We start from the raw sequence: 26,796 nt of genomic DNA on the forward strand, positions 1-26,796 counted from the left end.
TCTCACCAGTCCTTTTGTAATGCTTCTGGGTTCTCACATTCATTAATTTGATTTATCTCTTAGTTGGTTAGACTTGATTGTCAAGCAATTTTTAAAGACGGTCCCCTGGTTCATTTTCTTCCAGGATTCACACATGCTTAAAAATACTTGTCTGATGTTTTTGTTTTTAAAGGAAAACTTGAAAATTTGGCTGGGTATAAAATTATTGGGACACAATATCCTTGCTTCAGAACTTGTTCCACTGTCTTCTGGCATTGAATATTGCTAAGGAAAAGTCCAAGAGCAAACTTTTTAAAATCTTCACTCATAGTTGGCTTGCATTTTTCAGACTGGATGTCCATAAGCTTCTTTATTTAGCATTGGAAATTAGTAACTTCAATAAATTTTATCTTGGAGTTGAGCTCTTTCAATTTTTTCTTGGACACACCATGGCCTTTTCATCTGCAGATTCAAGTAATTCCAGATTTCAGGAAACTTCTCTCTCTCTCTCTCTCTCTCACTCTCTATCCATGTTTTTTCTGTTGCCCTCACTCTTCTTCAGGATTTCTAATTACTCACCATCAGTTTCTCCTTTGGCTCTCTTTCTAGGTATCATTGTCTCTCATTATTTTTAATATCCTTAGTTATTTTTCAACCACATTTCCTCCTCTTCTTCCTTGTCTTCCTTCTTCTCCTCCTTTTCTCCTTCCTTCTCTTTTGTTTCTTAACGGCACTTTCATCACTATAATGGCTTTCTTCTCTTTCATTTCTGAGTTCTTCAAGCTTGCTTTTATTTTCTTGTCTTGTAATCTTTTCTTTGAAACTTTCTATATTTTTTAGCTATTTTTAAAAACAAAGATTGCTTTTAGGTAAAATATTTAAGATTATGAAGTATACTGCCTTGTTTCCTAATGTAAGGAGTCTTCAAATGTATGTTGCTTTTCCCTCCACACTTCATATACATGGAAGGATCTTTAGCTATTTTCCTTTTGATAATTTTATCTTTGAGCATGTGCATCTTTTTCCTAGAGAGTAATCTGGGAGGAGATGGGTAAGGGAATATTCAAATTCAGTTTGTGTCCTGAGTACCTTTACTCTGCACATATTTCATTCTTAGCCTTAAGAGCACATACTTTCCTCAAATTTTTGCACTAAAAGGTCTGGGATGGCAAAACCACTTAAGTCACAAACTCCCTGAATCCCACTCACCAAAGGCCATCTTTCTTGGCCATAAGCGTAGACCACTGACCATAAAAATGGCCTGTCTTTAAGGTTTCTTCTTTGGACTCACCTTCTATAGTGTTGAGTGAATATCTAAATAATATTGCCCTATCGTACTTGTCTATGTTCTTAGATCTCACCACCCTAACCAGAAGATCACTGGATTTACATTTAAGAATTGTGACACTTTCTTTAAGGAGAAACCGTATCCTGCCTGAGATTGGAGGATATATGTGTTGGCCCTCAGCAACCTCCCTCACCGTAATTCAAATTTCATAGTATTTGGCAGATTTCCTCACGGTTTGAGGTTATGGCCATTTCCTTATTTCACTGAAGATGGCTTTTCCCCTTCTATTTTTCATTTTTTGTTGCTGTTGTTTGTGAATTTCAGTAACAGGGAGTAGAGTAAAAATTACTTTCTTCTGCTATTTAATCAGAAATCAGAATTTTAAAGATCAGAAGAAACTCAGGAACTAAATTTTTACAGCCAAGAAGATTGTGTTTCTCTAATTATGTATATGGAGTGAGTACGTTTTAATATTCTATTAATGGCTGCACCGTACCACTTCATTTATTTTAATAAACGTTTTAGACTTGAAACTTATGGTTCATGCAATACCACTAATCAGGTTAGATGAGAGCAGAATGCAAACTATGTTATAAGACAGAATCACTAGTTAAGAAAGACTGTGTATTTCTCATATATAAAATATAAAAAAGAGGGAGAAAAATGCTTGGGATATATTAAGTGCTCAAAATTTAAGTTCCCTTCTTTCTATACCTACTAGCATATATACAGTAGATAAAAGAAGTTAGAATTGTCAACACATCTTTTGCTAAGGCTTCTAGCTGCCTATTGGGACCTAATGATAAAAGATGCTATTCTCATTATAATAAGAGCAGTGTGAAATGGATTTTCCCTGTTAAATATTTTGCTCTTCTCAGGCTCACAAATCTTTGTATATACTTGCTAATTATATACAACTAATATATCTTTCCAATGAAAATCTGTGAGGATGTGTTATTTAGTGTCTCTCTAATGGTCTGCTGAAATATGATTCTGGAACACTAATTGCAATCCAAATCCTCTTGTTTCCCACACACACTACACAAAGAAATCGAGGCTTAGAGAGCTGTTAACAAACACAATCACACAGTAAAGCTGCTCTTTCCTTCCCATGCTGTCCTCGTGCTATTAGACAACGTGTCCAGCGACAGCTGTTTCCATAACTGTACAAACCTACTCACTCCACTCACAGCCTGTCTCCCAATTGTCTTTGTACTTCTACTTGGTCACACAACTCACTCCAAAAGTTTGACAGAGTGCAAAGTCTGAGAGCTTACAAAACACATCAGCACAACTCAGATATACATTTAGTATGTTTTTTATCTCAAGCAAAGAATTAGGCAGAAAGATCTCTAATAGCTCCTGGGAAAATAATTTACAAATCCTGTAAATGTTGCTGGGAGGTTGGTTATTTAGAAAGTAATATCTTCCAAAAGGTCTGAAGCTCCACAAATTAAATTTTAAAATGTCAAAGTCATCTGTGATGTACTCTGTACTCACCAAGAGGCACAGTGTACCATAAAATCACCCCCAATTCTGGGTCTGAGATTGCAGGTCTTTTCTCCTGAAATCACCAGGTCTTCTGCTCCACATTAATTCGACAAACATTGTTTTTTAATTAATGACTGACCAACTATGTAGTTGCCAGATGCTGAGAGAATAGAGTTGAACAGGACTACAGTCTTGTCTTTCAGTAGCTGCTAGCTGAGAATTGTAGGGTCTTTCCAGATGTTATACTATATATAGCATATTATCACTCCTGAATTCATCAAGGTCAAGAGCAACACCAGATACCAATCATATAAGAAATTACATCCAAGGTTATTTGGACACTGTATTAGTTTTCTAGTACAACAAACTAGGTGGCTTAAACAATAGAAATTTATTATCTTACAGTTCTGAAGGCTAGAAGTCTCACATGGAGGTGTTGGCAGGGTTGGTTATTCCTTCTGAGGGTTATAAGGGAAGGATATGTTCCAGGCCTCTCTCCTTGGCTTGTAGATGACTATTTTCATGTTCACAGGGCACCCTCTCTCTGTATGAGTCTGTCTCTAAATTTCCCCATTTTATAAGGTTACCAGTTGTATTGGATTAAAGCCCAACCTAATGACCACATTTTAACTTGATCACCTTTGTAAAGACCCCATCTCTCAATAAGATCACTCTGAGGTACTAGAGGTTAGGGCTTCAACACAGGAATTTGACAGGGTGAGACAATTTAACCTTCAACAGACACTACTGTGAAGTTTTGGTGGAAAGGACCCTGAACACTATTATCTTCTCCAAATTGGCTTGTAAAAGAAGGCCATATTAGTCAAATTATTCACTTTGAGCAACATTATGACTCCCTAAAATGAATAGTTAAATGGCACTTTTTTTTTTTTTTTTTTTTTTTTTTTTTTTTTTTTTGTGGTATGCGGGCCTCTCACTGTTGTGGCCTCTCCCGTTGCGGGGCACAGGCTCCGGACGCGCAGCCTCAGCGGCCATGGCTCACGGGCCCAGCCGCTCCGCGGCACGTGGGATCTTCCCGGACCGGGGCACGAACCCGTATCCCCTGCATCGTCAGGCGGACTCTCAACCACTGCGCCACCAGGGAAGCCCCTAAATGGCACTTTTATCAGTGGAGATTGCTCCTAGAGGTAGCATCTGATTTTGTTAATTCAGTACAGCTTCTGTCAAGATCCAGGTGAAATCCCCATGCTCCAGAAACCTCCGATAAAATCCACTCCAACCTGATGATGACCATCCCCTTCCATGTCCCAGGCCAAAATGGGAACAACGGGGTAGATGCAACTGGGCATCAGATTTCAATTCAAAACAAAACACTTTCTAATAAGTAGAATTATTCATCAGTGAGCTATGACATTTCTAAGCATGGCATCCAAAGGAGAAACCGTAAAATAAAAAGATTGACTATGTTAAAAAAAAAGAAATGAAAACTAAAAGAAAATTTATAAAATGGTGGAAAATGTTTGCTAAATATATGACAAAGGCAAAAGTTATCTTTAAAGTTCATTCACTCAACAATTATTTACTGAGCTTCTACTATATATCAGGCTTTGTTTCTAGGTGCGGCAAATGTGAACAAGACCAAGTGCCAGCCCTCATGGAGTCAACAAATCAACCAGACCTACCCTGACACTCCAAGAGAAGAACAAGTAGAGCACATAAACAAAAACGGAAATGCAAATGGCAAATAAAGATATAAAATAATTTGGTAAACAAAAATGCAAGTTAAAACAAATTTTTTTTGGCTTACCAAATTGGCAGAACTTTCAAATCCTGTGATGTTGGTGAGGGTACAGAATATGGATCTGATCACATACTTCTCTGGGAGTGGGTTTCAACCAGCTTCTTAATGGTAAAACCCAAACTGCCCCCAAATTTAGACTGAGCACATTTTAAATGCTAAAATGCATATTCCTGGGCTCCACTGCAGAGATTCTGAATCTATCCATCAGATATGGGATCCAGGAAACTGTGTCTTTTGACTACCATGGGGTATCCTAATACAAGTTATCCTTGGGCCATACTTGGGGACAGAGTGCTCTAGACCGTGGGCAGGGCTGAACAAACAGTTCCAGCAAGGGGACTGTGCAGGGCCTAACAATCAAATGCAGAATGTCTTGTTCAATTAGATGTGACTAATTGAGAGCAACATTTCAATGATAAGACAAAAAGGTACCAAGTTATACTTGCTACTGGTGGGCTTTGACACTGGGTCACACACAGTTCAGCTTTCACAATATTTATTCTCTTTGGTACAGCAAATCAACTTTTGAAAAAATTTACCCTAAGGACATAATCACGTTTTATTCAAAATATTGGTAGGATTACAGAAATTATTTAAGAGTGAGTTCTAAAAATAAGAAGAGGATAAAGCTACTTTTAATAACTTTTCCGTAAAATGCTGGCTATAAGTAGAGAACTTAAAAGGGAAAAGCTCTCCACTTTGGGTCCCCATATTTAGACTTTGTTTTGCAAATGTTTTCTGGTTACCATGGCAACTTCTGGATTTCTCTATGTAAATGGGAAACTGGGAACCTTGCCTTTAAAAAAAAAAAGATTAGTGTGTTCTTTTTATCCTGGTAAGCTCGTTCTGTGCTGACAAATTACATTCTGACAGCTCGGTTGTAATCTAAAACATGCCTCTCTGGAGACTGAATAATAAAGTATTTCCAGGGATTGACAGTTACTCTTCATTTATATTTTTATGTATTTGCTTTCAATGAATTCAAGAGATAAACTGAAGTGCTACATACTTGCTATATTTTTAAAATAATTCAGAAATGTATCCTCACTTGAAAAAATCTAACATATGTCAATTTGATTATTGAACTTGTGAACTGTGGTGTAAGGAAAGAACATAAGCTTCTGAAACGGTCGGACTTGCAGCTGAAACCTGGCTCTGCCACCTACTAGTTGTGTGACCTTGGGCTAGTAGTCTAACTCTTTGAGCCTTAGTTTCCATCTATAAAACAAGAATCAGAAAAAATATATACATATATAAAGCATCTACAACAATGCCAAGTCTATTGAGCAGCTTCTTGATATAACATGGTAGCTATTACCAAAGAAAAAAATAAAAGCCAAGCACAGAAACATCCAAAACCTATTAGATTTTGTTTAAAAGAAATCAGGCTTCACACAGGAAAAAAATGAATAAATTTTTAAAGTAATGCATAACCAACATTGTTAGAATTGGACTTCTTCATGTTTCAGCTGTTTATACTATTGTTAAACACTCAACAGTAAATAATAGGAAAAGACTTTTGGAACTTTGTAAGGTGATAGGACATGACAGATAAGCTTGTACAAAGGAAGCTTAAGGTCCTCAAGACTTTACAATAGTCTGAAAAGATGCAGTTGGCTAAAGTCAAGGCATAACTTTAAAATAGCAAATGGCCAAGGTTTTTAGCTAATAGAGGTCATAGTGAACCAGGACCAGGAGTCCTCCCTGACCCATTAAAGATGAGGGGACGTAATTGTGAGGATGAGGCCTGGAGTCCTCTAGGGATACGTCACCTCAGGAATAAGGTCAGCAGTGAGGCAGGGACAAGTTTCCCCATGTTTTCCAATAGCATTTATGGATCTACCTTTTTCCTTTTTCATATTCCATTGGTGGGCAGGACCCATCTCTAGTCTGTACCGCTCCATTTGCTGTTTATTAAACTGTGTATGGAAAAGGAGGATTTTTAGTGGGGCATGTTAAATCTTTCATTATTACACTCCCTAATTCTTAATCTGCCTTTATTCCTTTCTCTTCAATTATTGTGAGAAGAGCATCACGGATGATTGCACGGGCAAAATGTTGAAGCAATACACAAATGCAAAATAATGTAAACAAAAGAAGATATTCTGAAATTAAAAACTATGTACCGCTCTCTTTAAATAAAAATAATAATTTAAGGGTCCTCAAATCCATATTATATGTGGCACCTAAGCTCAACTTATTTAAGTTAGTCTATTGAAAAGTACTATGCAGAACTAGCAAAACAACAACAAAACTAAGGTCCCAGCACAATAACAGATGTCAACACCATGCTTTCACTACCTGACTTTTCTTTCCATTTATCTATCTTGTATTGAATGTGGTACATTCCAGAGGGTGAAAATGGGGCAGAAAAGAAGTCACTTGAGGGAGACTTTCTCAGACTACTTCTACTCCCAGCTTACTGTCCTCACCTATTGTTTGTCATCAGAGACAAGGTAGAACACAGAACCCGGGGAGTGTGGTTTAAAAAGGAAAGTGCCCGTGATCACAGTAAGCTGTTCACTTGGGGAACTGTTCCCACATCACCACCACCACTACCGCAACCACTTAATTCCTTTCACTGCAGTGTCGCTGGATGAGACCTTTGTGACCCTCCATCTCCAATCAGTAACTGGTTGAGGTTAGGGCCCAAGACTGAGTTGGGTCAATCCTGGCTCCAGACTATGGTTCCCAGGTAAAATATAGGTGCTCAGTTAGGTTTGAATATCAGATTAACAACAAATAGTTTTTAGTATAAGTATATCCCCAATATCACGCTGAGACATACTTATATTACATACCATGGCAGTGTTCCTGAATCTGCCAACAATAGCTGCAAATGCATACAGCATTTTCTATGTTCCATACATTATTCTAAATTCTTTACAAATATTAACTCACTAAATACATGAAAATACATGGATAGGTAAACATATGCCAATACATGGATGACTGGAGGTTAGGAAGAATGAACTATGTATTTTAAGTTTCAACAATTATGCAAAAATTCCTATAATTAAGACTTTTGATGAGTTGTCACTGACTAGCTGCAAATCAATTTGTAGAAAATTTAAAAATATAAAACTAAAAACGACTAGATTTTTGTCCCTGCTCATTAACTAGCTGGAAGACCTTGGGAAAATCTCCTCAATTCTCTGGATCTAGGTTTCCTTCTCCTAACATGAAATTGGGATGAGATTATTTTTAAAGTCATTGCTGCCCCTAAAATTCTATTGTATCTTACAATGTGCAAAAAACAGCTTGCAGAGAAATGCTTATTACCTCTGCTATCATTCTGTTGGTGTCTCCTAAGAAAAGCAGATTCAGAGCTTCTTCCTCTGTGGTTGCCTGATGAAGAGACAAGTTTTTCAGGTGGATAATCTGATCAGGGTCCTCCAATACTGTCACTTTCCTAGGGAAATGGGAAGCAACAACACAAGGCACTTTGAGAATGAAAAGAACTTCAAGTCTTTCTTACAGTTTTCTTTTTTAAAAGCTGTATGTACGGTGTCTTGAATTTATAAAATCCAATAGTACACAAGACACCAGACAGTACTGGATTAGCATCAAACACCGACATTCCCTTGACAGTACTACCAAATAGCTTTGGGGCTGAAAAGTATATTACAAGCTCCTGATTTAAAGCCATCTGTCTTGGTAATCATCAGAACCCCAAAGCATCTTAAAATGCATATTCTTATTGAATTAAAAATGCAAATAGTTAACCTTCTAGCTGTATTAGGAAACTTGGCTATATAGTATTTTTCTGTCATAATTCAGTTTCTTACATAGGTAACGCACAAAGTTTTCTCCTTCTAATTTTTCCCTTTGTTAAATTTCATTTCAATTTACATGACATTTCAAACTGGTTAGCTCATCAATTTAAACATGATGAAAATTGAGGCATCTGTTATCCCTCTAGGAGTTGTTCCTTTGTCTAGTTTTCTTATCAAGGTGAGTTTAAAATTCTCAAGAAGTCTTGTAATAAAATTTTAGTTTGTAATTATTATTTTTATGTCCATCAGATGTATTTCTTGACTTTTTTTCATTTACAACATCACTTTTCCTTCCACTGAATCCTTACAGTAAGAGCTTTAGGTCTGGAATTATATTCATCTATTACAACTGCCTCAGTGGGCATCCTGGTGCCAACACCACTTCCTCCCAGGTGAATTCTAACCCTGTTTCGAGAGTTGGCTTAGTCAGTACTCTCCTTAGACTCCTCTTAGGATTTTCTGCAAATGAACACAATTTGGCTAAACTCCTCACAGTCTTGCTTCAAATGCCTACAGATTCAAGCAATAAAGTTACTAAAGAGAGCTCCCTTGTGCTTCTTGAGTTTTGCCTTCTTGATTTTCTTAAAAATTGTTTAAGAAAGGAAATCTGTAATTCACAAGTGTTGCAAGTGTATCTCCAGATATCTGCACTTGCTTACAGCATTTGGAACTGATGATAATAGATAAAGGCTGGCATCGTTTAGCATTATTTCTCCCTTCAAAGTACAACTGGCAAGTGGATATGTGTCACTTGCCTATTGACAAAAGCACATTTATAAAACCTTAAAAATGAAGATTTTGCAAAGACCATAATTTTTCAGTCTTCCATTTTGTAAGGAGGTTATCTGGACTTTCATATGTAATTTGTGGGCACTTAAAATACTAATTGCAGGAAGAAAATGTAGCTCTACCAGCACCTCTGTGACCAATATGTCACTAATAATCTAGTCTGTTGCCAAGTTTTGGACTCCTTTTTGTCTCCTTCAACAATACCACCTAAGATGGAAAAATATCTCTTCCCTTAATGAAAACAAGTATATATTTATTTTTCAACAAGACTCATAAGTGAGCTTATTAAAAATGCTTGAGTTAAAAAATGCTTAGAAAACATTAAGGCATTTTTAACTGAAATAGATGAATTGTGCTCTATTTTTAGGCACCCCCTTTATTCCTTAAGCTTTACTTCCACCCTGATCCTTCTGATATGCTCGAGAAGGTTTGCCTAAATTCAATCCCTAGGGACACAAAAGTTAGAATTCTTCTAAATCCACAGATTCTAGGTCTTAAAGGTAAAAAGAAGTTAAGTAATATTGGAAGGAAGATGAAATCATGAAATAAGTGATGAGACAGTATATTAGAAGTGAGAGAAGAAGAGAGTTCTGTCTTTTTCAACAGGAGGGAAAAAACAAATTCTCCAACTCTGAGGCAAAGTCACCTGTGGTACATGTTGTAAGACCACGTCTGATACAAAACCAACCTGTGCACGTTCAGAAAAGGGAGAAGTGGGGGAGCAGGAAACAATTCAAAGACGAGGATGCTCACACTCACTGGGCACCAAAAAGCATGCCAGGGACCTGCACTGTCTTCTGTAATCCAGCTGTAATCCTGGCTGCACAAAGGAATAGCCTACAGAATTTAAAACAACACACCGGTGCCAAGTGTCCTCCTAAGAGGTTCAGATTTGACTGTTCTGGGGCGTGGACTGGGTATCAGAATCTGTAAAGGCTCCAGGTGATTCTAGTGTGCAGCCAAGGTTGAGAGCCATTGACTTCATCTTTAACGACCACACAAGGTGGACATATGGGGAGGAGGTTTCTGGTTTCTTTATCTTTACTCTCCACCCAGCTCCACCCCAAGCCCAAAGAGGAGAGTTATTCATTTTACTGGTTGGAGCTGAAGTCACTTTGGGCCATATCTACTAATAGGCAAGGTCCCTGAGAATTTTAAAAAGCTTGTCCTTCCATGGGAAGTTTCTTTTCTACTTTCCTGACCATGCAGCTAAGGCACCCATTAACCACAACAATAACTAAAGCTCAACTGGGGATTATGGATATTCCTAAACATCCAGAGAGTTTATATTATTGCTAAATCAAAACAAAATCTAAATGATATATCATACATAATCTCCTCACCATTACTTCACTAAAATGAATGCAGAAAACAAGCAAGTATGGAACTCTAAAAGTGTTCATTTATTAGACAACCTAAATGGGTCACTGATTTAGGATTATATTTACAAAGAATAGTTAGAAGCATAAGGTAGAAAGCATGAAATGTCATCAGCAGCATTTGGCTAAGCTACTTTTTTCCTTCTAAATCATTCAGAGCCTTTGATTTGCAGTGAACCTACCTCAGAACTATTACACTTCTATATTTACTTCCGGGTGCTCGTCCAGCTTTGTCACTTTGATCACAATACAATTTGCACATGCTTCCAGTTTTACTGTATAGAACTCTCAGCCATCTTTTGTAACCCTGTAACTCATCACCAGGCATTTCCCTGGCACTTTTCTGATACTGTTTTTCTCACTACTTTCTGATTTCTTGCCCGTGGAGGTTTTGAAAAGTAAATAAAAAGACAGGTTGGTGTCCAGTTTAGTTTGGCTTCTTTCATGGTTCTCTCCCTACTTTGGGCTCATCTGTTGGGCACGCTTTAACAAAAAGACTCCACCTCTGGTATCTTTCTGGAATCTTCTTCAGTGCAACTTTCTCTGATCAGGGTCTCTCTTGCCAGTTCTTCTCCTCAGATTCTTTCCTGGTTTCTGCCCAATACCTTGGGCATGAGGCTTTGGACCTTCCCTTATTGCCCGGCCTGCACTCATTGAAAATCCTTTTTGCACTTAAGCCTCCCAAGCAATTTGTCACTCCCACACACTCTCATGCCTTTACTCAGAGAAGTACAGTCTGAGCTGGGTATTACCTCTTGACTAGGTCGACTAATCTGGGAGTGAGAATGCTTTAAACTCTGCTGTTGGTGGAAAGCTTTTCAAAGTTGGAGGAAATAAGAATCATTAGCAAAAGTTTCTCTTCGAGTTGCTTCCTTTCCTGGCCCTTCCCCCCCCCCCCCGTCACTCCCCACGCCCTCAGCTCTCTAACAAATCAATAGCTATTTCCTGAATCCTCAGTCCACCACTCGATTCTGACTATAATTTTCATAGCTTGAAAGAGGGCTTTATTGGAGTTTCTTAAATAAACATCTTAATTCCAAGATGAAAACCCCCCAAACTATTTACCTGATTCCTTTTTGAAAGGGCCTGTGAATAGTTTTCTCTACAAAATGTTTCTAAAATGTTTAGATTTCAAGCAAAAAGCCACTGATAGCCTTAACTTGGACCCCTAAGTGGAAAAGTTCTGCTAAGTATACTCAGCCTGCTCAATGATGGAGAAGAAGCAAGCTTTGTGTTTTCTCTGTAAACAGAGACTCTTTTCCATTTGGCTAAGTAGTTGGAAGTTTTAGGCTTTCTAACTGACTGGAAGACATAAAGAGCAATGGCCAAGCTCTTGTTCCCAATAATGGAAGCCATCAATGAAAGAACCCTCCCCACCCTACATCCCATCTCCACAACATTCCAATACCACCAACTTGCTGAACAGGGACTTTCCAGGAGTTACTACAGTGAATCTGGTTTCTCATTTTCATGTTATAGACAAATATTGCTATGGTGATTTCTATTATTTTTTTCTATTTGCAAGTGCCCCATGTGATGGTGCAGGCCAGGCACTGAACAACGGCACCATGTTCAAGATGGTGCAATTCACATGAGTCTGTAGATTTATTATGACTTATGTCTGTCAGGGGGCAGCAAAGTGTCTTCCAACAAAACCAGCATATTACAACAATTTTTCAACAGGTGGCAGGGTTGCCTTTTAATAATCACATGAAGGTACCATACAGATGAGAGATAGCTCAGTCTAGTTACCCTGACTTAGAACAATATCAGTAGCAGGCAGCCCTCACGAAAATGCGAGGGTGTCCATCAGGCTCTTCTAAATAACTGAATAATCTCACATATTGTAAACACAGCTGCACCATTCATTTCAATAAAGAGAATATTACCTAGTTCATCGTTTTCCAACTTCCTTTTTTCCCCCACCCAAACACATTTTCAGAAACTCTCTACAGGGAAGATTTGGGCGAAGATGTAAATTTTTATAAGTATGTAAGGGGAGCCCTCCTTCTTTAGATTGATTACAAATCTAAAAGATTTCTTCTGATATAAAATATAAATAGTTGAAACATATCACTTAAGAAAGTTTTATGAACCTGCAATAAATTTTTGTGTTGGTCTTAACCTAGACAAAATGGGCTAAAAGTAATGGATACTTTTTATCAAGATCACTATTGAGATATTTTGAAAACTCTTCCTAGTAACTTAAAAAAGATAACTTTTCTTTCTTGTTTTATCTAATATTATATCTTCTCACTGATAATGAAAAATATAGCCAATCACATGACACTTTAGATTGAGTTATTTCATTTAACCTACTAAAAACACCAGGTTCTCTACCAAATATTTAAAGAAGAGATTATACCACTTATCTACAATCTCATTCAGGAGAGAGAAGCAGAAGAAATACTTCCTAACTCATTCTGTGAGGTCAGCATTACCCTTATACCAAAACCAAAGACATAACGAGAAAAGAAAGCTCTAGACTATATCTCTCATGAATGTAGATGCAAAAATCCACAGTAAAGCATTAGCAGATCAAATCCAACAATGTAGAAAAAGAATTATATACCACGATCAAGTGGGATTATCGCAGGTATACAAGACTGGTTCAACATTCAAATATCAGTGAATATAATCCATCACATCAACAGACTGAAAAAGAAAAATCACATGATCATATTAATAGATGCTGAACAAGCATTTGACAAAAACCAATACCAATTCATGATAAAAACTCTCAGTAAACTAGGAATAGAGGGGATCTTTCTCAACTTGATAAAGACTATCCACAAAAAAACCTACAGCTAACATGATAGCTATTGGTGAGAAACTCAAAGCTTTCTTAGTAAGATCAGATACAAGGTAAGGATATCCCCTCTCACCACTCCTTTTCAACATTATACTGGAAGTCCTTGTTAATGCAGTAATGCAAGAAAAGAAATAAAAGGTATACAGGTTGGGAAAAAAGACATAAAGATGTCTTTGTTCACAGATGACATGACAATCTATGCAGAAAACCTGAAAGAACTGACAAAAAACTCCTGGAACTAATAGGTGATTAGAGTAACACTGCAGGATACAAAGTTAATATACAGAAGTCAATTGCTTTTTTATATACTAGCAATGAACAAGTGGAATTTGAAATTAAAAACACAAAACCATTTACCTTAGTACCTAAAAATGAAATATTTAGATATAAGTCTAACAAAATATGCATAATATCTGTATGAGAAAACTACAAAACTCTGATGAAAGAAATCAAAGAACTAAATAAATGTTGAGATATTCCATGTTCGTGGAGAGGGAGACTCAATATTGTCCAGATTTCAGTTCTTCCCAATTTGATCTATAAATACAATGCAATCCCAATCAAAATCCCAGTACATTATTTTGTGGATATTGACAAAATGATTCTAATGTTTATATGGAGAGGCAAAAGACCCAGAAGAGCAAAAACAAAATTGAAGAAGAACAAAGTAGGAGGACCAACACCACCCAACTTCAAGACTTACTATAAAGCCACAGCAAACAAGACAAAGTGGTAATGATGAAAGCATAGATAAATTGATCAGTGGAATGGAACACAGAGTCCAGAAATAGACTCACATAACTATAGTCAGCTGATCTTTCACAAAGAAACCAAAGCAATACAATGGAGCAAAGACAGCCTCTTCAACAAATGGTTCTAGAAAAACTGGACATCCACATGCAAAAAAAAAAAGAGTCTAGACACAGACTTTGCACAACTCATAAAAATTAACTCAAAATGGATCACAGACCTAAATGTAAAATGCAAAACTATAAAACTCCTAGAAGATAACATAGGAGAAAACCTAGATGGCCCTGGGTGTGGTGATGCCTTTTTGGATATGACATCAAAGACATGATCCATGAAGGAAATAATTGATAAGCTGGACTTCATTAAAATTAATAGACAATGTCTAAAGAATTAGAAGATAAGCCACAGACTGGGAGAAAACATTTGCAAAAGACACATCTGGCAAAGGACTGTTATCCAAAATATACAAAGAACTCCTAAAGCTCAACAATAAGAAAACAAACAACCCAATTAAAAACTGGGCCAAAAACCTTAACACGATCTCAAAGAAGATATACAGATGCTAAATAAGCACACAAAGAGATGATCCATGTCATATGTCATCAGGAAAATGGAAATTAAAACAATAATGAGATACCCCTACACACTTATTAGAATGGCCAAAATCTGGAACATTGACAACATCAAATGCTGGGATGTGGAGCAACAAGAACTCTCACTCATTGCTGGTGGGAATGCAAAAATGGTACAGTCACTACAGTTTGGTAGTTTCTCACAAAACTAAATATATTCCTCCCATATCATCTAGCATTCATGGTCCTGGGTATTTACCCAAAGAGGCTGAAAACTTATGTTCACACAAAAACCTACACACAGATATTTATAGAGGCTTTATTCGTAACTGCCAAAAACTTGGAAGCAACCAAGATGCCCTTCAGTACATGAATGGATAGATAAACTTTGGTACATAAAGACAGTGGAATATTATTCAGTGCTAAAACAAAATAAACTATCAAGCCATGAAAAAACATGAAGGAGGCTTAACTGCATATTACTAAGTGAAAGAAGCCAGCCTGAAAGAGCTACATACTGTATGATTCCAACTATATGACATTCTGGAAAAGGCAAAACTATGGAGATAATAAAAAGATCAGGGGTCACCAGGGGTGGAGGTAGGGGTAGTGATGACTAGGCAGAATACAGAGGATTTTTAAGTCAGTGAAAATACTCTGTATACCATCATGGTGAATATAAGTCATTACACATTTGTCCAAACCTATGGAATGTACAACACCAAGAGTGAAACCTATGTTAAACTATGGACTTTGGGTGATTTTGATGTGTCAATGTACGTTCATTCTTTGTAACAAACGTGTCATTTTGGTGAGTGATGTTGATAATGGGAAAGGTTATGCATGTGTGGGGGTAGGGAGTATATGGGAAATCTCTGTACCTTCCTCTCAATTTTTTTATGAACCTAAAACTAAATATTTCATCATGAAAAAAAAAAAAAAAAAAAAAAGAAAAACAGGTCCAAACTGAAAGCTGTAAAATATTCTTTTTTTAAATTGAAGTAGAGTTGATTTAAAAGAGTATATTAGTTTCAGGTGTACAAGATAGTGATTAATTATCTATATAGTTATACTCCATTTAAAGTTATTATAAAATATTGGCTATATTCCCTGTGCTGTACAATATATCCTTGTAGCTTATTTATTTTGTATGTATATTATTTTGTATATTTTTGCACCTCAAAGGTGCAAAATATACTGAGTGCCTGTTGTGATGAATTCTTGTCTTGTTTTCCACATTAACTTCTTTCTTTTCAATTGGTAAATATCCTCTACTAAATATTAATTACCATTATTATTTTTTTTATGTTTTTTTAAATTTATTTTTTCTTATTAGTCATCCATTTTATACACATCAGTGTATACATGTCAATCCCAGTCTCCCAATTCATCACACCACAACCCCCACCTCCCGCCGCTTTTCCCCCTTGGTGTCCACACGTTTGTTCTCTACATCTGTGTCTCAGTTTCTGCTGTGCAAACCAGTTCATCTGTACCATTTTCTAGGATCCACATATATGTGTTAATATATGATATTTGTTTTTCTCTTTCTGACTTACTTCACTCTGTATGACAGTCTCTAGATGAATCCACGGCTCTAAAAATGACCGAATTTTGTTCCTTTTTATGGCTGAGTAATATTCCATTGTATACATGTACCACATCTTCTTTATCCATTCGTCTGTCAGTGGGCATTTAGGTTGCTTCCATGACCTGGCTATTGTAAATAGTGCTGCAATGAACATTGGGATGCATGTGTCTTTTTGAATTATGGTTTTCTCAGGGTATATGCCAAGTAGTGGGATTGCTGGGTCATATGGTAATTCTATTTTTAGTTCTTTAAGGAACCTCCATACTGTTCTCCATAGTGGCTGTATCAATTTATATTCCCACCAACAGTGCAAGAGAGTTCCCTTTTCTCCACACCTTCTCCAGCATTTATTGTTTGTAGATTTTCTGATGATGGTCACTCTGACTGGTGTGAGGTGATACCTCATTGTAGTTTTGATTTGCATTTCTGTAATGATTAGTGATGTTGAGCATGCTTTCATGGGTTTGTTGGCAATCTGTATGTCTTCTTTGGAGAAATGTCTTTTTAGGTCTTCTGCCCATTTTTGGATTGGGTTGTTTGTTTTTTTGATATTGAGCTGCATGAGCTGCTTGTATATTTTGGAGATTAATGCTTTGTCCGATGATTCATTGGCAAATATTTTCTCCCACTCTGAGGCTTCTCTTATCATCTTGTTTATGGTTTCCTTTGCTGTGCAAAAGCTTTTAAGTTTCATTAGGTCCCATTTGTTTATTTTTGTTTTTATTTCCATTATTCTAGGAGGTGGATCAAAAAATATCTTGCTGTGATTTATGTCACAGAGTGTTCTTCGTACGTTTTCCTCTAAGAGTTTTACAGTGTCTGGTCTTACATTTAGGTTTCTAATACATTTTGAGTTCATTTTTGTGTATGGTGTTAGGAAGTGTTCTAATTTCATTCTTTTACATGTAGCTGTCCAGTTTTCTCAGCACCACTTATTGAAGAGATTGTCTTTTCTCCATTGTATACCACTGCCTCCATTGTCATAGATTAGTTGACCATAGGTGTGTGGGTTTATCTCTTGGCTTTCTATCCTGTTCCATTGATCTGTATTTCTGTTTTTGTGCCAGTACCATATTGTCTTGATTACTGTAGCTTTGTAGTAGAGTCTGAAGTCAGGGAACCTGATTCCTCCAACTCTGTTTTTCTTTCTCAAGATTGCTTTGGCTATTCAGGGTCTTTTGTGTTTCCATACAAATTGTGAATTTTTTTGTTCTAGTTCTGTGAAAAATGCCACTGGTAGTTTGATAGGGATTGCATTGAATCTGTAGATTGCTTTGAATAGTATAGTCATTTTCACAGTGTTGACTCTTCCAATCCAAGAACATGGTATATCTCTCCATCTATTTGTATCATCTTTAATTTCTTTCATCAATGTCTTATAATTTTCTGCATACAGGTCTTTTGTCTCCTTAGGTAGGTTTATGCCTAGGTATTTTATTCTTTATGTTGCAATGGTAAATGGGAGTGTTTTCTTAATTTCACTTTCATATTTTTCATCATTAATGTGTATGAATGCCAGAGATTTCTGTGCATTAATTTTGGCTTGATTTGTGACCCAAGATGTGATCTATGCTGGAGAAAGTTCCATGCACACTTGAGAAGAAAGTGTAATCTGCTGTTTTTGGATGGAATGTCCTATAAATATCAATTAAGTCTACCTGGTCTATTGTGTCATGTAAAGCTTCTGTTTCCTTATTCATTTTCATTTTGGATGATCTGTCCATTGGTGTAAGTGAGGTGTTAAAGTCCCCCACTATTATTGTGTTATTGTCAATTTCCTCTTTTATAGCTGTTAGCAGTTGCCTTATGTATTGAGGTGTTCCTATGATGGGTGCATATATATTTATAATTGTTATATCTTCTTCTTGGATTGATCCCTTGATCATTACATAGTGTCCTTCCTTGTCTCTTGTAACATTCTTTATTTTAAAGTCTTTTATCTGATATGAGTATTGCTACTCCAGCTTTCTTTTGATTTCCATTTGCATGGAATATCTTTTTCCATTCCCTCACTTTCAGTCTGTATGTGTTTCTAGGTCTGAAGTAGTTCTCTGGTAGACAGCATATATATGGGTCTTGTTTTTGTATCCATTCAGCAAGCCTGTGTCTTTTGGTTGGAGCATTTAATCCATTCATGCTTAAGGTAATTATCGATATGTATGTTCCTGTGACCATTTTCTTAATTGTTTTGGGTTTGTTTTTGTAGGTCCTTTTCTCCTCTTGTGTTTCCCACTTAGAGAAGTTCCTTTAGCATTTGTTGTAGAGCTGGTTTGGTGATGCTGAATTCTCTTAGTTTTTGCTTGTCTGTAAAGCTTTTAATTTCTCCATCGAATCTGAATGAGATCCTTCCTAGGTAGAGTAATCTTGGTTGTACGTTCTTCCCTTTCATCACTTTAAGTATATCATGCCACTCCCTTCTGGCTTGTAGAGTTTCTGCTGAGAAATCAGCTGTTAACCTTATGGGAGTTCCCTTGTATGTTGTCATTTTTCCCTTGCTGCTTTCAATAATTTTTCTTTGTCTTTAACTTTTGCCAACTTGATTACTATGTGCCTTGGTGTGTTTCTCCTTGAGTTTATCCTGTATGGGACTCTCTGCACTTCCTGGACTTGGGCGGCTATTTCCTTTCCCATGTCAGGGAAGTTTTTGTTTATAATCTCTTCAAATATTTTCTCTGGTCCTTTCTCTCTCTCTTCTCCTTCTGGGACCCCTATAATGCAAATGCTGTTGCATTTAGTGTTGTCCCAGAGGTCTCTTAGGCTGTCTTCATTTCTTTTCATGCTTTTTTCTTTATTCTGTTCCACAGCAGTGAATTCCACCATTCTTTCAGGTCACTTATCCGTTCTTCTGCCTCAGTTATTCTGCTACTGATTCCTTCTAGTGTAGTTTTCATTTCAGTTATTGTATTGTTCATCTGTTTGTTTGTTCTTTAATTCTTCTAGGTCTTTTAAAAACATTTCTTGTATCTTCTCGATCTTTGCCTCCATTCTTTTTCCGAGGTCCTGGATCATCTTCACTATCATTATTCTGAATTGTTTTTCTGGAAGATTGCCTATCTTCATTTCATTTAGTTGTTTTTCTTGGGTTTTATCTTGTTCCTTCATCTGGTACATAGCCCTCTGTCTTTACATCTTGTCTGTCTTTCTGTGAATGTGGTTTTTGTTCCACAGGCTGCAAGACTGTAGTTCTTCTTGCTTCTGCTGTCTGCCCTGTGGTAGATGAGGCTATCTAAGAGGCTTGTGCAAGTTTCCTGATGGCAGGGACTGGTGGTGGGTAGAGCTGGCTGTTGCTCTGGTGGGCAGAGATCAGTAAAACTTTAATCCGCTTGACTGCTGATGGGTGGGGTTGGGTTCCCTCCCTGTTGGTTGTTTGGCCTGAGGCAACCCAACATTGGAGCCTACCTGGGCTCTTTGGTGGGGCTAATGGTGGACTCTGGGAGGGCTCATGCTATGGAGTACTACCCAGAAGTTCTGCTGCCAGTGCCCTTGTTCCTTGGTGAGCCACAGCTGCCCCCTGACTCTGCAGGAGACCCTCCAACACTAACAGGTAGGTCTGGTTCAGTCTCCTATGGGGTCACTGCTCCTTCCCTTGGGTCCCGATGCGCACATTACTTTGTGTGTGCCTTCAAGAGTGGAGTCTCTGTTTCCCCCAGTACTGTTGAAGTCCTGCAATCAAATCCCACTAGGCTTCAAAGTCTTATTCTCTAGGAATTCCTTCTCCCGTTGCCAGACCCCCAGGATGGGAAGACTGACGTGTGACTCAGAACCTTCACTGCAGTGGGTGGACTTCTGTGGTATAAGTGTTCTCCAGTCTGTGAGTCACCCACCCAGCAGTTATGGGATTTGATTTTATTGTGATAGCACCCATCCTACCGTCTCATTTTGGCTTCTCCTTTGTCTTTGGATGTGGGGTATCTTTTTTGGTGAATTCCAGTGTCTTCCTGTCGATGATTGTTCGGCAGTTAGTTGTGATTCTGGTGTTCTTGAAAGAAGGAGTGAGAGCATGTCCTTCTACTCCACCATCTTGAACCAATCTCCCCATTATTATTTCTAATAATAATATTATTAGACTTGAACTCTGGTCTTTTGGTTTCCCAAAGAACTTAGTCAACACCCTAAAGTAATTCTACCACCACAAGTCTGCCATTTCAGAGGTGCTGCAACCTGTATATTATGTATTGCCTGTCTGAAAAGGAGCAAAATTGAAATGAGTCATTTAATGTAATGTATACTATATGATTTAAGGATGCCTGATGTCACTGTGGCAACATCTTCACACTTTCAAGAGGTTTCTGCTTCTTACTGTGCTTAGGCTTTCATATGCTATGAAAACAGGTATCAGCAAAAGAACTCAAGAAAGAGAACTGGAAGCTGCTACAGAAATGCAAAACCAAAATGAGAATTATCCATGGCAGGTAAAGACAGAACCAGATTATGCACAGTTAATGTGTAGGAGAACCAACACTTTTCTCACAGGTGGTTATATTTATTAATTTATTGGTTATTGTCATTTAATTATTTCCTTAAGATTTAGCATCTATATGAAACATACTTTCATTTATATCTTCTTTTTTCTCAAAATTATTTCCACATATGATAGAATTTTAGTTTGCTAATAAATTGATAGGACCATCTTTCTGTATTATATTAAATTAACCAAACTTCTCCCACCCCAAAACAATATCACTTTGCAACCACCAACAGACAAATGGCTTCCAAATCTAATGTATGTGACCATGGCTTATCATAGACTTATCTATTGACTACAGGCAACCACCATTAGCATGATTTTCCAGAAGTAAACATTTATCATAAAAAACTATGCTTGTTACCCTCCCTCTAACACTAATACCCTTTGCTTCAGCCATCACATTCCTTTTGGTGCTCCAGGCTCACAAATAATGCATCGTTTAATGAAATGTCTTGTTTGGCTTAATTTCATATGGAATTACAGAGCCCATACACTAAAATTTATCTTCTTCAGTGCTACCAACTTTTTTTTTTCAAAGAAAATGATTTTCCTCCCATTTTCACTAATACTTGCTTTCTAGTTCAGATTTTATAGTTTCAGTATGACAAATTATGTGCTCAAGTTTTTCACATTTGGGGAAATTATAGGAATAAATAGATCTCGAGGCAATGGATTTGTAATTTTGGAAAGACACAGCATTTCCTCTGTCAAGTAAATAGCTTTATACACCTCTAAGTTTACACTATTGCATTTTACAAGTTTATTTACTTTTGTTTATTTTCATTTTAACATAAATTTCATTATTTTTCCAAGTATAAATGTAATACATCTTCTTGTGACAAAGTTCGAAAATTTTAAAAGTAAAAAAAATTTTAAAAACAGAGTCCCATCACAAAGACAATGATAATGATATAATTCCTTAATTTTCTTATGTATATTTTGCAGATTTGTGGCAGAATTATAAATGTATACATGTTATTATATCCTTTAATATTAATGATGCTATCTTCCTTTTACTATTCTCGGATACAGGTGCAGGGAAGGAAATGGGGGATATAGATGGATTTTTCCCCCAAATAACTAATTGTGGCTCACAGTGCAGGTTGCCTATATGGGATCTCATGTCCCTTTCTCCCTATTAGGCTCTGATTTTGTTCAGGGAGTTTTTTTAAAATACTAGACTTTCCCTGACTCCCTTGCAACTACAGTGGCCATGTGACATAATTCTGATCAGTCATAAGTTAGTGAAAATCAATGGGTAGAGCTTAATGGAAGACTGTTAAAGGGGCTGCCTCAGGCAGCACATGACTTTTGCCTTTTTCCTTCCAGGAATGTGGACGTTTGCAGAGGACAGAAGCCACGTGCTGAGAATGGCTCAGTAGAATGACAAAAGGAAGTCCGGATGGCATCCTGGAACTACCATAGCAGCCCTGGCTGCAATCTCCAGAATTCTTACCATGTCTGGTGGTTGTGGGGTTAGGAACGGACTATTTGGTTAAGCTGCTGTAAACTGAACTGCTGTTACCCGCAGTTGGCAGTTAATTCACTTACAAAAATGTTCAATATCATTGACTGAATAACTCTTCCCTCTATCTACATTAAATAATAACATGTTTATAGGATCTGATTCTGGTTTATCTGTTCTTCATCTGTTTAATTTTGAAGCAGTATAACGTGATTTCATTATTAGAGTTTTTACCTAATTTCAGTATATGGTGTCACCAGTACTCCCTCATTTCTCTATTTTTCAAACACTTCTTTGCTCTTCTTGGTTGTTTATCCTTTCAGATAAACTCTGGAATTCTATTTTCTAAAGTCTTTCAGGTTTTGCTTGGAATTTCATTGAACTTCTACATCAATATGAGAAGAACTGACCTCTTTAAAGTGTTCACATTTCTCATTCATAATAGCTCTCCATTTACCTTCAAGCCTTCTTTTATTTGTCACCCCAAACTGTACTATTGTCTTCACAAAGTCTCTGAACATTTCCTGAGTACTTCACCTTTTTTCGCTATCAAAAAAACAGATCTATTTTGCCATTATTTCTTTCACCTGGGTATTCCTAGGGCTTGCTTCTTCAATTGAGTTAGATATGTACTGGAAGATAATCGGTGGTCAGCCAGCCTGAAGAGCATCAGTCTGACCTCTGGTTCATAATCACTAGCTTTCATTTTGTAAAATGCCTCCAACTATCCTAGAACTCAATCTGAAAACACAAGGTCCAGTGTAATTGGCTAAACTGCTACGGATACGAGGTCTAACTGCTATGGAAGTTTCAGAGCAGGGAGATTAATATGCTACCTGTGACCCTTATCACCTGGTCCAGATGATCACTCTCGCCACCTGATGGAACCTCTTCCCCTCACTCACTGAGATTTAATTCTCAAGGCTCTTCCCCAAATACACCCTCTCTACCATGACTCAGCACTCCTCCTGCTTTGGCAGCACTGCCAGCTTGTGGCTCAGTCAGAACTCTGGTCTTGGCATATGCCAGTAAAATCAAGAAATCACTGAGGGTCATGGGAGCAAAGACACTGGTGTGAAGGGACTGAAGTGAGCTGCGACAGAAAATTATTGGCTGATATGGGCTTCATTCATGAGACTACTGCCTCTCTAAATGATTTGCCTGCCTTTTTTGCATTTTCAGACATTATTAGCTGGATACTTTAGAAGTTGTGTTTTATGGAAGTCTCCTGAGGTGTTTCACATGAATGTTACATTTTCCAACTAAATGGTTAGTAAAATTAAGAATACAGTTTAAATTCTTTATAATGCCCCCAAAGAGCTCACCGAAATTCTTACAGCATAGTGAATACTTCATACATATGATGTTGACACTCTCATAAGATTGTAATGCTTTTTTTCTCTATTGCTTGAGCTGTAAGAGTTACAGGTGTTTCCAAACCCTGAGTATTCTTCTAAAGGACAGAATAAAGTGAGCAGGCAAGCCTAAGTTATGCAAAACTCTTTTAGGTAATCTTATGGTTTTACTTTAGATCTCAAAGTTCAGAACAGATTTCAAGAAAACATGGTGTAGTATCAGTATAAATCAAACTATTCATACAGCAATTACAAGGACTGGACAATAAGTTTAAAAAAATCCCCCAATCCATATCAATAGATAATTTTAAAAGTGCATTTCGTCTCTTAATCTCAGGAAAAGAAATTGTATGCAGTTGTTTATATACAAAGCATGAGGAAAATGGAATAGACTGAGGTGACAATGTTTTTCATGTCATTAATTAATCTCGTGACTAAAACCCCTGAAATCACAGATATATTTTTACATTCCAGATATATAAAGGAAAATACTGCAGCTGTTTCTCCCATCCTTTTACTCATCACATATTAGGCAATGGATGGTGAAAGCTAACACCTCTGCATGAACTGAATGTTTGTGCCCCCTACACCATCACCCGCCCCGCGGAAAATTCATATGTCGAAGCCTAATCTCCAATGTCATAGTATTCGGAGATGCACCTTTGAGAAGTAAAGGTTCTCTCTCTCTCGCTCTCTCTCTCTCTCTCTCTCTCTCTCTCTCTCTCCTTCTCTCTCTCTCTCTCTCTTTCTACCATGAGAGAATACAGAGAGAAGGTAGCCATCCTGCAAGCTAAGAAGAAAGCTTTCATCAGGAATCAAATCTGCCAGCACCTTAATCTTGGGCTTCCCAGACTCCAAAACTGTGGTAAATAAGCATCTGCTGTTTAAGCCACTCAGGATATGGTATTTTGTTATGGTAGCCACAATGACTAAGACAACCTTCTATCTAAGACATTTCTGATATTGAGAATGATGTCTTTTCAATTGGTCATTCAGAGTAGAGGAAACAGCTTTCCCCTTGTTATTACTCTAGTGGGACAGGCTTTGGGTAGAAGTGTGTCACATTTAGGCTGGAAAGGTTCTCTTTTCCTCTACCATGGTCATTTGCAATGTTCCATTTTTTTTCCAGGAACATAGTCCCTGGCCAATTCGTCACACAGGATATGACTGACCATCACTGGTCACTTGTTCAGATAATCCTGCAGGACAGCACCCCCAGCTTCTCGAGAGGTTGCCTCCCAGCTGTGTCAGTAATTGACTCAGTTGAAGAAAAGGCTGGAGTTAGTTTTAACTTTGAGATCTATGCTTACAGGCCCAGAAATCTCAAATGATAACTGGGGCCAGAAAAATGACACAAATGAAAAGTGTAATACAGTAGGTAGGTATAAGAATTGAAGGATGCATGTTTCATCTAAAGGCAGTAACTTCAAAAATTTTAAATATAAAATGTGTAGACCAAACAAAACATATTTGGTACTAATGCAAGGAGTGTCCAGAGCATAAGTGGAAGGACTGGCTTTCAAAAGGACAGAGTTTCCTGATATGAGAGGAACATAGGTGATAGGGAAAAAGGGAGGAAGGCAGGAAGTTGAGGGAATTCATGTCTGACAACTTCCATATTCTCTGAGGTAAGGATACAATTGGCGTCCGAGAGAACTGGGACAGGTAGTTCTCGACTACGGAGACATACGTTTGACATAGTTATTGTGAGGCATGAGAGAAAAAGTTCTGGGAACATGAAGATATCGCTTAGCAGGCTGAGGGCCCACCTGAGGTTGGAGACTGCAATGTGGCAGAGTTTTCCTCTAGTCTTCTCTGAACCCCAGGTTGAAATCAGTGTCCTCAGAGAACCCAGGGCATATTGTCACTTACTATGTAAGATGAAAATGATCAGTTTATGAGTCTGTTCTACTAGATGAGAACCCTTTGAAGTCAGGAACAGATACTCTCAGCCTTGCAGAGTGTCTGACACACAACAGACAGAGCTGCACTGGACTCAAAGCTTTGGCTCACACAAGAGGCCCCCAGGGCCTGAAGAAGCCCAGAAACCACAGTCGGCTCAGAGCTCAGATGGAAAACCAGGATAAAAATGGATCTTCCAGGCAAGAGCACCATCACCCCCAGCTCTAATGTCTGACTGACCGAGGTTGATATCCTATCTCTTGGCAGACACGGAATTTTGGGGAAATATCACACAATCTATGTGAACCTTAGTTTAGTCATCCATAAAACATGGATTATGAAGCAATAGGGAAGAAGCTTTTGTATCCTACTACAAGTTAATCACTAAAGGGATGTTGCCTATAAGCTTAAAGTATACATAATGGCCCATCTCCGCAAACCTTGCTTCCCAGGTAATGAGCATTATGCTAAAATACCTTTGTTTAGCTCACAGGAAACATCCTGCCCAGACCCACCCATGAATGACTGCAGGGAGGAAGAAATTAACACATCTCCTCCGGAGGCTGATGGGAACCAGGAAGTGTTAGACTTTACTCCCTCCCCTCTTAGTATAAAAGGAGCCTGAACTCTAACTTAGGCAGTATGGTTCTTTGGGGCATCAGCCCACTATCTTCTCGGTTTGCCGGCTTTCCGAATAAAGTCATTATTCCTTGCCCCAATCGATAACTCGTCTCGCAATTATTGGCGAGCAGTATGAGCTTAGACTCTGTAACAATGATACCCACTTCCTTAAATGAGAGGTTTTCCCTGGTACCTCTAAAAAAAACTTTCCCCAGGTGGATGAGTGAAGGGATTAAGGCAGACCACCTGCGTTAGAAGCACCTGGGATGCTTATTCAAACATAATTGAACCTTCTGGAGGTGGAGGCCAGGAATCTGCATTTTTAACAGTCATTCCCGGTGCTTCTTAAACGTAGTTCAATTTAGAGCCACCGGATTATAACATCTTCCAATTTTGCCCCTCCTTACTCCCACTGCCACGTGAATGGTCCTAATAACTTCCCACAATGCTCTGGGCTCACTCTGACCTCCATCCATCTCTTTCCCGTCCTGTACACTACTGACTGATTTTTCTTCCTGAAAGGTAGTTCCAGTCATGCTGTGCCCTGGAATAAAAATCTCCAAGGGCTAGATCTTGTCTGCCAAATCCTTGCTTTCATACCTTTCCAATCTTAATGTTCTCACCTACTCCCTTACTGGGTTCCTGCTGAACAGATTTATTAACTGTCACAGGAGAAGCTCTATGCTTTGCAACTTCCCTACCTTTGTTTCCACGTGAATGCCACACTTCACTGCTCCAAGTCCTAGCCCTTCCCTCAAGGGCTATTTCACACGTCATCTCTATGAGTCCTTTTCTG

General features: G+C 37.9%; 1 protein-coding gene across 3 annotated transcripts in view; it reads right to left on the reverse strand.

Annotated features, from left to right (window-relative positions):
• KIF6 (kinesin family member 6) overlaps positions 1 to 26,796 on the reverse strand; it is a 400,730-nt gene that overhangs the window by 273,830 nt on the left and 100,104 nt on the right. For all 3 annotated transcript variants that reach the window (XM_067006146.1, XM_067006147.1, XM_067006148.1), the window contains exon 6: positions 7,803 to 7,932. In XM_067006146.1, the coding sequence (XP_066862247.1) occupies positions 7,803 to 7,932 (130 nt within the window). The remainder of the gene's footprint in view (positions 1 to 7,802; positions 7,933 to 26,796) is intronic.

Source organism: Kogia breviceps, chromosome 10 (genome assembly GCF_026419965.1).
Source record: "Kogia breviceps isolate mKogBre1 chromosome 10, mKogBre1 haplotype 1, whole genome shotgun sequence".
In the NCBI taxonomy this organism is placed as follows: domain Eukaryota; kingdom Metazoa; phylum Chordata; class Mammalia; order Artiodactyla; family Physeteridae; genus Kogia; species Kogia breviceps.